General features: G+C 37.4%; 2 protein-coding genes across 3 annotated transcripts; one reads left to right on the top strand and one right to left on the bottom strand.

Annotated features, from left to right (window-relative positions):
- The first annotated feature begins 452 nt into the window (after positions 1 to 452).
- On the top strand, positions 453 to 2,253 carry NAC083 (NAC domain containing protein 83). Its single transcript, XM_022293177.2, has 3 exons — positions 453 to 929; positions 1,027 to 1,313; positions 1,649 to 2,253. The coding sequence occupies exons 1-3, from the start codon at positions 749 to 751 to the stop codon at positions 1,925 to 1,927; spliced, it is 747 nt and encodes a 248-aa protein (XP_022148869.1). The 5' UTR covers positions 453 to 748; the 3' UTR covers positions 1,928 to 2,253.
- Positions 2,254 to 5,378: 3,125 nt separating this feature from the next.
- LOC111017505 (uncharacterized) lies at positions 5,379 to 11,107 on the bottom strand. Of its 2 annotated transcripts, none has more exons than XM_022293276.2 (3): positions 10,924 to 11,107; positions 10,543 to 10,772; positions 5,379 to 5,898 (listed from the first exon to the last, which is right to left on the bottom strand). In XM_022293276.2, exons 2-3 carry the CDS (start codon positions 10,678 to 10,680, stop codon positions 5,797 to 5,799), a joined length of 240 nt encoding a protein of 79 aa, XP_022148968.1. In that variant the 5' UTR covers positions 10,681 to 10,772; positions 10,924 to 11,107; the 3' UTR covers positions 5,379 to 5,796. The 2 variants fall into 2 exon arrangements, with proteins under 2 accessions (XP_022148968.1, XP_022148970.1); XM_022293278.2 differs by having other exon boundaries at positions 10,543 to 10,766; positions 10,924 to 11,106.
- Positions 11,108 to 12,228: the final 1,121 nt, after the last annotated feature.

Here is a 12,228-nt window from a genome sequence, read left to right as displayed (position 1 = left end):
TTGATCTCCAACTTTTATCAATCTTTTATTTTAATTTTTACATTTGTATCTACTTTCCTAATTTAACTATTAGATCTTATTTTTAGTTCTGTAACTTTGGTTAAATACTACATTTAGTCTCTAGTGACGCATTAATCTAAATAGAAACTATATAAAAATTTTGGATACCAAAATGGAAAAAGAAAGACAAAAACTTATAAACAAATTTAATATTATGCATTAAATATACAAAGGGAGTTTTTGTCGATTTAAACTCAACGCTTAAGACATCAATAATGAACAAAGTCGAAAGTTTAATCTCCCGTCTTCGTCTTCGTATAAAAGGGGTGTCTTTTTTTTTTATATATAATTTAGAATGATGTTGAAGAAAAGTTAATAAGGAAAAATGGAATAGATAATTGAATTGAAATTGGTGTTTGGCCAAAAAAGAAATGAGATTGAGTCTTGTTTACGCCAAACATGTCGTCCAATTCTATTCCTTCTCCTCCTTTGGTTTCCTTTCTTTCTCTATTCTTCTTCTTCTTCTTCAGAGCACCCATTACTATAAAGAACCTTCACTTTCCTTCTCACACTCCCACGCTTCTTCTTCTTCTTCTTCTTCTTCTTCTTCTTCTTTGATTTCCCCTTTCGCTTTTTCTTTCTTTCTCATGATTCTCCCCCGCTTTCTCCCACTATAAGAACTCCCCCCCTCCGTTTGCACGAGTTGCAGCAGATTGGTGGGTCTTATACAATTTCTTCTGCGGCGCCCATGGAGAAGATTAATTTTGTCAGAAATGGCGTCCTCCGGCTGCCGCCTGGCTTCCGATTCCACCCCACGGATGAAGAGCTTGTGGTTCAGTACTTGAAGCGGAAGGTGCTTTCGTGTCCGCTGCCGGCTTCGATCATCCCTGAGGTCGAGGTTTGCAAGGCCGATCCATGGGATTTGCCTGGTTCGTTTTGAGACTTCCATTTCTGTGCTTTTTCTTAAGATTGGGATTGTGGGTGTTGGGGTTCGTTTCTTGAAATTGGGGGATTTGGATTTTGTAGGGAATATGGAGCAGGAGAGGTATTTCTTCAGCACCAGAGAGGCCAAGTACCCGAATGGGAACAGATCAAACAGGGCCACGACTTCTGGGTATTGGAAAGCCACGGGGATTGACAAGCAAATCGTGGCTTCCAAGGGAAATCAAGTGGTGGGGATGAAGAAAACTCTGGTTTTCTACAAAGGGAAACCGCCCCATGGCTCCCGAACCGATTGGATTATGCACGAGTACCGCCTCGGCTGCCCGCCAACTGTTTGCTTTAATTCCTCACAGGAGAATACCTCGCTTCAGGTGATTTTCTTCTTTTCTATGCCATTCTTTTTAACAAAATCATTTAGAATTCAACACAACATCTTCCCTTTCCCAGCTTTAAAAGCTTAAATTATCCGCTTGAGCTTTTGAGTCTATTGGTAGCTTAAGTTCATCTAGAGCCAAGCCAACTAAAAGGAGGAAAGGATTGGTGGAGAGTCAAGTTCATCATCCTGTGTTTAAACTCTATTTCTTTCCCACAGATAATACTAATTTGGAGCTTTAAAACATGAACAAATGGTTGAATATATCAGTAAGCTTTTGGGTGTATCGGTGATTTAACAAGAAGTGTGTTCTTTGTTGGTGAATTTTTGCAGAGCTCTGTGGCTCCACCAATGGAGAATTGGGTTCTGTGTCGCATATTTCTGAAGAAAAGAAATGGGCAACAAAAGGAAGAAGAGAGAGACAGCAGAAAGGCAAGGATTGGGAAGCCTGTGTTTTATGACTTCATGAGAAAAGAGAGAGACTTGAATTTGGCTCCTTGTTGCTCCTCTTCAGGGTCTAGTGGGATCACAGAGATCTCTTCCAATGAATTGGATGACCACGAAGAAAGCAGCAGCTGCAACAGCTTCCCCTACTTCAGGAGAAAACCTTAAAACTTAAAAACAAGACAGCTCATTTTGTGTGTTTTGTTGTAGTGCAGTTGCAGTAAATTTCTGTGATTTCCCATGTCGGAAAATAACCATGAAAGGAAGAAATCCTAGTCCTAGTACTTGGTCCTGTAGTTTTTGGGGCTTCTTGTCTGTGTTCTTATCATTGACATATATCATCAGCCAAATGCCAAATGAGATCAAAAGAAACTGAATCGGCGTTTTAACTTGTTCTTAGTCACCCAGAGAAAGAAAGAAGAAATGGAAGAAGTTTATGTAATGAAATCCCAAGTTTTTCAAATTCATTTAGTAAATTAGTTGAGTCTCAAAAATGGTGTCTTTTTGCTTCATAACTTTGAAATTTTCCATTGTTGTTGAAGCCATGCAGTTAGATGAAAAGGGTTAGGGGAAAGGAGGGGAAAAAAAAGAACAAGAATGTGATCCTCGGAGGATCCGATTAATGAAGAGGTTGCTTTTTCTTTCAAGGAAAAGGAAAAGAAAAAGGAAAAAAAGAATTGACTCTTTAAAATTAACAAAGAGAACCCAATTCCAACAATTGTAAGCAGAGTATATATGCTGATTTTTTAAATCTTCAAATTCACTCGGAATCAGTTTAAAGGCATTGTTTTTTTTTTTTTTTTAATTCGAATCCTCTAATCTCTATTTATATCTTTGTAAATGATTTTTTTTTTAAATTAGAAAAAAGAAAAAGTCAACTTTCAATGTTCCAAATGTCAGAGCTATGTCCCCCATGCCTTCCCAGTTGAAGAAAAGCTATCTTTGGGGAAGCAGGATTTAACAAATTTCTGAAAATAACTCTCTAATTCCCTAAAAAGGAAGAAAAAAAAAACCCATGTCGTTAAATCCAAAAAGTAAAAAGTAAAAAAAAAAAAAAAAAGAAAAAAAAAATTTATGAACTTTTCCCATTTATAAATTCTTCCCAACTGCTCCGTAGATCGAATAAAATACGTATATACTAATTAAGTGGAATCAATGAATTAATTAATTGCTCTAATAATTTTTTAATCATGTTAATCTTTAAGTGATGGAGCCGCGACACGTGTCACCCATGCAAGAGCATGTCGGCCTGCGGTTGACTCACCCACCGTGCCGTGCGTATTATTAATTTAAAAAGTATCTGAAGCGAAGCATAATAAGTTACCAAAATTACTTTTTTATTTTTAAGGAAAAAAATAATCAAATCTCTTTAAACTATTTATTAAAATTTACGTGAGAGTATTATAAGGGGTGGGTAATCACCGTACGCAAACTTGGTGATATCATACCCGTGGGGGTTAAAAGCGTGGGCCACAGACCAATGAATGGCCGCCAATTGGACGCCAAAAAGGCAAAGGGCGGCATATTTTAACACTTGTTTTAATTGCAAATATGAACCCATAATTCATAATTCTGTGATTGAAGGGGAAAAATAAAAAAATTGACCAACAAAAAAACTAAAATAAAAATAAAAGGGTAATGCTCGTCAATTTTTTATTGTATTAATTTTGGTCAATTTAAGTGGTTTTAATCTTCTACTTTTAGTAAATTTCAATAGATTTGGTTAACCTTTTTTATTGAAAGGTTCATTTTTTTTGCCTTGGTTTTTAATTTATCTTAATAAGTCAATTCAACCTTACGAAAACCTATCCTTATCAATCTTTTGCTTAACCTCTTGGGAATTGTTTGGCCCATGAGCTCCAAAATTGTGAATATAAATCAATATTAAGATTATCTCACACTACGAGTTTAATCATTTCGCAAGCTACTTAAACCCAACTTTTATCACGAGTTATATAAACTCAATCCAAATACTTGTTTAATTCCCAAGGTTTTGAGTTCAAAAACACTATCGAGAGAATGGAATGGAGGGATCTGAATAAAAACCGTTTGAAAGGACAACTAGAAATCATTCTCCGTAAGAGAGCGCTATAAAGAAAAATAAAAACATAGTCAATACAAAAGGCGGGTTTTTTTTTTTTTTGAAAAAATAATAAAATGGTGGGCTTGGAATTTCTTGTGATGGAAGGTTAGAATCATCAGCAAAGGCTGTTGAAGTTCTTCACGTCACCTTTTTATGAACAAATTTCATTGTCAAGACAGAGAGAAAAAAGAAGGCAAATAATAATAATAAAGTAATTGGGTTGGGTTGTGGATTGCTGACTTGGGGTTTCTCATTTGTCAATCACGTGGGCAGCACGTCATGGTAGACCACAAAACTCACAGCTCCAACTTTTGATTTTTTTAATTGTGTAGGCCAAACTGATAAGGTCAACAACATTTAAAAGAAAAATGCAACCAAAAGGCAACAAGGGAGGGAAGGGCAGTTTAGGAATTATGAAGAAGAATGACCTATCAAAGAAGGAATTTTCTTTGGTGAATAATGTGATGTAAGTTGACCAGTTCTTGAGGCAACCACTGTTACAAGCTGTTTGTTTTGGACAAACATTAAATAACAGAGGTTGCTTTGCATCCCTGCAACAGAGACATCTATCTGTTCCTCATTCTCTGCTAAACAAAATCATCTTATGCAAATAATAATAATAAAGAAAATTCTCATGGGTGGGGTCTCCACTGGAACAATAAGGATTCCTTCCATGTCTCATACTTCTCCATTTCAATGGTTAGTAAATTCCTGACATTCTTAGACCTTTCTTTCTGCCAACAACTTTCAAGAAATATTGCAATATTCGAGTTATATGAGAACATGGCAGAGATGAAAGGTAATACCTGCACAAAATGCCCACTTCTCACTCCCAGCAGTTATGGAACCGAAAGCGATTGCTGCAAAAGAGGAAAAATTGTTAAACGTGGCAACCAGGGTGAGACTTGCTCTAATAATCGTTGAATGCAGATTCGAAATCTACACGCTTCCCCAAAACTGTTGGATACATGTTCTACCAGCTACATTGTTACAACCTTCTCTAATAAATTCTCTTAGACTTGGGGTCTGGATAGCTCAGCCTAATACACAAAGTGAATGAAGAGAGATCTCTCCATGATGATGGAGGGCAACCCTACCCATACCCTATTTTACCATTGGGAGCGCTATCTTAGCTTATGATACAAGTTGAGCATTTAAGTTTTGAACTGTACAAACAAGTTTGTCCAGAAAATTTAGAAACTGCGCTCGCCTTTTGCAACAAGTGAAGGTATAATGTTGAGGTCTGAAAACAAACAGACTAACCAAGGAAAATATCTGCAGAAATTTCTACTGAATAAATCAGAGCTGTATGCAAAGAGCAGATCAGTCCCACTCAATACAATAACTCGAATTTTTCAACTCGATTAAATAATTTCGGTTCTCGTTTTCATCCGACTTCTTTTCCCTGATATGAATTTGGATAACACAATACATACCATATTCATATTTTCTGCCAATCCAACATAAAGGAGTAACCATTCCAACAAAGGTTCACATATAGTTCCTTCAACCTTCCAACAAGAAGAATTCTGATCATACCAAATCCATCTCATGTTTTTAAGTGTTGTGACCAGTTAAAAATACAATACAGGAACACTACTACAGATTATGAACTTTCTCTTGTAAGGCTTGCCTTTACCCGTTCAGATATTTTCAGCACCAAATTTCAAGAGTGAGTTTGCTCAGAAAGCAAATTAGATCAAATAACATACAAGAGGGAGCTAAGGACTATGAAAAACTAATCATGTTAGATCAAATGACAAAAACAAACAAAAATGATGTGAATCTCAAGGTCAGTAATCCACACTAGTGTATTGTCATCAAGGATGGAAACTTTTGAACACTTCTATCTACTTAATGTTTACTCTTCCCTTCTAGAAGAAGGCCCAAAAAAATGGGAAAATTTGTCACTGCAATGCCAGAGTCGCCAATCTTTCGGATCCCTATGGTGTTCTTACTTATTTTCTCCAACTTGGCTACTTGTGCTGTCTTTGCTGATACCTCCTGAAGATTTAGGAGGAGGTGGCTCAGAACATGCCCTCAGAACAGCCTCGTTCTGGTGAAAAGAAATACACATTTAGAATGCGTTATACAGAAATTCAACAAAATAGAAAAAGGTAGAGAAAATGCAATGACTCTAGAATGAACCATCTATAGAAGGATGTATTTGATAAGTATAATTTATACAAGTCAACTAAACATGAACCTAACAGCCAAATAACACATTTTGCATCATAACTATGACCAAACAAATGACTCCAACATATTATTAGAAAGATAGAATCCACACATGAAGAGTAAAATTAAGACTACAAAATTTCTTTTTTAGCATATAAATTTGACACTTTTAACAGGGTAAATCAATTAAATAAAAAATATTTAATTAAACCTCTTAGTCACTATGTCAAGACTTGTAGAATGGTATAGCTTATGCCTTAATTTATAATGCAATTCTAATAGCTAAATAGTAAATATCTAAGCTGACCCTTGCAATTTTTATTTCATTGAATACACATTCCACTTTCCCACAAGTAAGAGAATCAGCCTGGGCTTTGAATTCCATTCACCGAAGCAGAAAAGCCTTTTTTCCTTCCATTTGTTTATATGAGACAATTAATTATTAAATGAACGGCAGAATGAAAAGGAAAAGGGGAGAAAGCCCACACTAGGAAAGTTACCTCAGGTAGGAGCTACAGAACGAAGATTTTGCCAAAAAAGAATCAAAGATCTACTGTTATTTTTTCGAAGATCTACTGTTAAAAATCAAAGATCTTCTTTTTTAAAGGGGCAACCGTCGAAGATAAGAGAAAGGTTGCCTTCGAAGTCATTTAGAAGAGAACTGGCCCAACTGGAAGTGCTGAAGCCAGTTTTCCAGAAATTCCAAGAATATGGGCAAGTTAAGAATACGTGTTATTCAGATTCAGAGCACGCAAGAGAGAAATATGCTGGTGAGGGAGATCCATTCCTATGCCTCTAAGTTATAAATATTTCTTCTAGGATTGAGGTTCTATCCCTCCTTGGAGGTGGTCCACATATGGGCTGATGATGAGAGATTGTTGCCATTGGAGAGAAGGTAAAGTCTGGGGAGGACAGCCGAGAGAGGGGAGGAAATCTTCAAGGGCATCCAAAAATCTTATTTCACTGTTGTTGCCCACTATGAAAGAAACATTCTGGAAGAAAACATCTTGCGCTCTCCAAGAAAATTCCAAGAGCCTCTGTGCTTCCAAAAGGAGGAATGAGTTTTACTTTCTAGCAATGGTTTCGTGCCATAGATATATTATTTTCCAAAGGAAACCTCCACAGCCATTTTGAAAGGAGGGCAATGAACTTTTGTAATTTCATATTATCAGTGAAATTATTTCTTTCACAAAAAACAAAGAAAAAAAAGGAAAGGAGGGCAATGTTCTGGTTTCCAATATTACCAATGCCTAGGTTCCCTTAAGCATGATTCGGAGTAACATTGCTCCAAAAAACAAGATGGGAACCTCCATTCAATGCTCCTTCCCAAAAGAAATTCCTTAAAATCGTCTAAATGTTGTTCACCACCAATTTTGGCATTCTAAAGAGGAACATCTATGTTAGTATTAATATGAAAATATAGGGAAATATCGGGAATGTTATTAGGATATTAATGGTGGTATAGTTGTAGTTACTTGGTAGTTTGTACGGAAAAAAATTGGTTATAAATAGAGGGCGTAGGAGCTTAGAGGACATGCATAATTTTTGGAAATCAGTCCATAGTGGATTGTGGAGAGAGATAGTCTTCTTGAAAGATTATTGTTGTTGTAGTTTTCTCTTTGATGTTGCAATATAATTCCAAAGTCATTCATTTTCTTATTACTGGATCCTAACAATCTAGTAAGTTGGAAGGCTTGCAAGGACAACTTGGATGAGGATGACACTACCACCCCTCGGGTAGGGGAGTTCTTTTCCATCTATCTAGCTTGCTAGAAATTCTTTCAACAATCAAGATCCAAAAAGAGGCTTCTTGGGGTTTCCATAAAGAGGTACTGAAGAGGTACTAAGCTAAAAGTAGGTAGAAGACCAAACGCTCTAGATACGATTTTAGGCCATTTATACATAGGAGCTTTTTTTGGATGGGACACTGTTTGGGACTAATACCCTACATCATTTCTAGATATAACAACAAAGTTATTGAAAATTTTCCTTTCATTTGTGGTGCTACAGAAATTTGTGGACAGTTCCGTGATCTGTATGAAGCCTAAAAGCTTAAAAGCAGTCCGACCATTTATTCTTAATTATTTGTACCATAGGTGAATTACTTGAGCAGAGAATAACCATGAGACCTATCTAATGCACTAAAAACAATGGGAAATGATGTCAAAATGCAAAAGTACTGCAGAAATAACTTAAACAAATTTCTCAACAAAATGGAAATCACCAATCTCACTGTTAACCATTTTAAGAATGATTAACATGGTTGACCTTTTTTACATTACAACAGAAGTCCATTCCAGTGCATAAACAGAATCAAGCAGGAGAATCTCCTTCCCTGGCTACCCATGTGTTTGCCTCGCTTTGGAAAGTCAATATAGCAAAGAAGATTAAGTTTTTCATGTGGCATATCTTACTTGGGAGAATCAATACCCTGGATCGTATCTAGAAGCATTCTTCTTCCTGTTTGTATCCGCAATGGTGTGTTCTTTGTCAATGTTTTAAAAGGCTTTTGAGGCTTACGCCTTGAGGCCCGTCTCGAGGCAAGGCTCTAACTTTTAGCCTCAAGTCTTACGCCTTCTTTGGACTATAAGAGGCTTACGCCTCGCATAGAAGAGGCTTACACCTCTTTGAAAACGCACTGAGGCTTAAAGTATACGCCTCGTGTAATAATTACAATACTATTAATTTTTCCAATTCTTAAAAAATATCAAAGTTTTTTTTGTATGGAATCCTAAGCAGGAGTTGTAACAATTCAATCTATTACTACTTTTACTACCTAGACTTTAAAAATAAAAAATATTGAAGACAATAATTTATAGAATAAGTAAGTTCTATTGGTGATAATAGTAGTGATGTTATGATGTTTTTTTAGAATTTTTTAGTAGTGATGTTACGATGTTTTTTTAGAATTTTTTTTTGAGTGACAAGTAACAGGTAGATATTTTGATAATTTTATATAACTATTATGTTTGGTAATACTTGACCACACAAATTTAGGATTCGTTTAGTTCTTTTAATTAAAATTGAGGTTTACGCCTCATACCGCCTTGAGGCTTACGCCTTGCCTTTTCAAGAGAAAAAGCTTCGAGGCCGCCTTTAGCCTTTTAAAACATTGTTCTTTGTAAACAAGACTCTGAGAGTCTTGATCACATGTTATGGCATTGCATTTTTGCCTAGAAGATTTGGAGTCAGTTATTTGAGATGTTCGAAGCTTCTTGGGCTTGCATAGAGATTGGGGGGCTATGGTGGAGGAAGTGCTCTCAGCTTCTCCTTTTTGTGAGCAAGAAAGAAAGCAACCTGCCAAAGAAACATCTCTCTATCACTAAAGGGAGTGGAGAAAAACTTTGTCCATCATAATCTTGCACAAACTACTGCAAGCCATCTAAATACCAAAAGTCCCCAGGAATCTGACCCAAAATCTTTGAAGTATACTAGCAATCCTACAAAATATGATCTAGACTTTCCACACCACAGCCTTCTTACACAATCTACACCACTAAGACCCTAGCTGCCTAGTAGAACAAAAGATGACCTCTACATATGGTGTTAATCCTTCCATGGGAGATCTGCTGGGCAAAAACATTTAACCTTCTTGAGAATTTGTACCTTCCAAAGCAAGGAGAATATAAACCCACTCGGGAGACCCTGACACGAGAATTTCCTAGATGGGCTAGGAGACCAAAAACAAATATCTCTAACTCTTGAACGAGGATAGAAATTAGCCAGAAAAGGAGCAAAGAGACATCCGAAGACTCTTGATCAGACAATGGTCGGCCAAACCCAAAGTTAAACGATAAGAATTCCCCAGAGCAAACAAGGATAGATGCTAAGAAAGTGGAAGCACAAGAGGCTATCCCCCAATCAACAATTCTTCTAGAAGAAAATCAACGACCCATCCCCAACAATGAACCTAACAAAGATAGAAAATTCTGTGTATCCCAATGCAACAGATCTACACGAGTCAATGGTTGATGACCTGATCCAAAAAATGGTCGAGGTTGAGAAAATCGAAATCCAAGCAAGACAATCCCCGGTGGAAGATTTCGGCTTGGACCAATCATTCAAGGACCCCTGTCCAGGCGCTCTATTTTTGAGCAACCCTTTTTTTCAGTTGGGCCTATACAATTGCCCTAATGCAGGCTATATCCCTTCCCATGGAGGTAGATCGAGATCAATGTCCCACCGAGGAAAGGTACCTTTGATCCTAGAATTAGAAATACAATTAGAAGGAATAGAACCATACTTGCCACAGAGCATGGATTTCCAAGATCCAATATTATGTGTATTGTATGGTTCAAGGTTTTCATCTTGTTCTTTTTTCTATCCTTTATATCTAACCCACCAAAGTTCTACTCCTTAAACCAACTCAGAGCAAGGTATTGTTCGAGTATTTCCACACAAAACTCCAAAGTTCTTTGTAGCATAGATTCTGACAGAATTTTTTCTAAATAGATATGAAGCACCAATTCATGGAATGGAAAAGAGTAGTAACGCGAGTAATAGAAGAAGAGAGATAGAGAACCTGCCAAACACGAAGAAGCCTTTTTTTGGCATTGGCTTTACGGGTGGTTGTGAGCTTAATTCTCTTCCAGACTAAACCTCCAGAGTCGTGCTTCTTCACAATCTCCAAGACCCGAGTCCCCCAAAATGCACCCGCCATCTCCCTCGCTATGCCGCTGCTTGATTCGGAGCGTGGCAGTCGCAGAAGCTTTATGCTTTGCTAACCAAATTGGCCCAAATATATATCTAGTTCTTACATAGAGAGAGAGAAGAGGGTTAGAGAGAGTGGGAGATAAAAGACAGGGTTTAGAAGAGAAAAACGAGAAAATGGAAGTGGGCGATCGCATAAGTAGCGAATTAGGGGAAGAAGAGACGAAGGATTTTGGAGAGAAGAGATACCCACATGGAATTAGTCGCCGGAATTTGTGAATATGTGTTGTGCGGGGTGACTGCGAGCGAGTCGCCGGAGAGGGCTGGGCTGCGGTACCCTGGTGGCGGCGGCGGAGACCTAAAATGAATGCAGTCTTCAACTAAGAATAAAACCAAGGAGTAAACCAGAGGCGGAAAAATAAAAACATCTTGAAAATGTGTTTGTCTTGTCGGTTCCATCATATCGGGTCGCCCCAAACCGATATATCGAACTGATTTTGGTCGGATTCAGTGAGAAAATAACTCGAATCGGACCGTGGACCGATCAGACCGTTAAATTAGATTCGCTTTACTCGGTTCGGTTATGTAGGTTTTCTCAGTTTCGACTTGTGCCCATAGAGAAAATAGGGAAAAAGTAGTAGGTTGGATGATTTGCGAGGTTTAACAACACGATGACGATGAGAATTAAATTGAAACTAAAACTTAAAACATATTAAATTGAAACTTAGGTAGATTTGTGAGCTTAGTTTTTTTTTTATTATTCAAGCCAACTTACGGCAACTCAGCTGATCTCACAGAATAGTTGTTTGATCCTACAACATTTGGTGTCGGAAAACATATAGGAATTAATTCATATAATAGGTGGTGTTGATGCTGGAAATTTGGTCTCCTTGGTTCTCACCAAATGTGCACAAGCTCGACAATCACGGGACCGTATACCTGCAAAACCAAACAACCCTAATCCAGTATGACTTTACTGGCTCCGATACTTAAGTCAGTGATGAGAGAATTACTAAGTGAAGTACTTAGGGTTTATTTGCTTACCTCTCGTCACTGGATCACAAGGATTCATGTATGGACCTAGGCACCTCAACCAATGGGAGATGAGAGAATGTGGGCTCAGCCAATGGGCCAAGCCCTGGTTGGCGTCGAGTTGGGGTCGAGACCGAGCCCCGACTCACTCGGTCTATCGTTGAGTTTGGGCCTCTCTGGTCTATAGAGGCCCATTTCCTTGACCCTCTCTCAATTTACCCTAATCTCTCTTAACCAATGGATCACCACCATGATAGTTAGATTTGTGACATTAGTTAGTGTTTTTTATTTTTCTTTTTCTTTTTGTGGTGCTTTGGTATTTACTTATGTTGGGATTTTGATTTTGAGGTAGGTTTATATTATAACTTATTTCGAAAGGGTGGAATAGGGGTAGATTGTGACTTTAGTCTTGAGCTTTGTATATTGTATTGTTGTTTTGTTTATGTTTGAGATTTTGATTTTTTTTTTTTCATAAATATGCTTAGAATTATTATGTTTTATATGGTGGGATGGGGTGGGGTAGATT

Source organism: Momordica charantia, assembly GCF_013281855.1.
Source record: "Momordica charantia cultivar OHB3-1 chromosome 7 unlocalized genomic scaffold, Mcharantia_2.0 BLBB01000007.1, whole genome shotgun sequence".
Classification (NCBI taxonomy): Eukaryota; Viridiplantae; Streptophyta; class Magnoliopsida; order Cucurbitales; family Cucurbitaceae; genus Momordica; species Momordica charantia.
The sequence above is the reverse complement of the archived record's forward strand: the minus strand, read 5'-3'. Positions and strand labels throughout refer to the sequence as shown.

What these genes read in the sequence shown, in the direction of transcription:
- NAC083 (XM_022293177.2), top strand. Translation starts at nt 749, where the DNA reads ATGGAGAAGATTAATTTTGTCAGAAATGGCGTCCTCCGGCTGCCGCCT. An exon ending in CGATCCATGGGATTTGCCTG is followed by an intron (nt 930 to 1,026) that starts GTTCGTTTTGAG and finishes TGGATTTTGTAG; the next exon opens with GGAATATGGAGCAGGAGAGG. An exon ending in AGGAGAATACCTCGCTTCAG is followed by an intron (nt 1,314 to 1,648) that starts GTGATTTTCTTC and finishes GAATTTTTGCAG; the next exon opens with AGCTCTGTGGCTCCACCAAT.
- LOC111017505 (XM_022293276.2), bottom strand. Translation starts at nt 10,680, where the DNA reads ATGGCGGGTGCATTTTGGGGGACTCGGGTCTTGGAGATTGTGAAGAAG. An exon ending in GGCTTCTTCGTGTTTGGCAG is followed by an intron (nt 5,899 to 10,542) that starts GTTCTCTATCTC and finishes TCTTTTCACCAG; the next exon opens with AACGAGGCTGTTCTGAGGGC.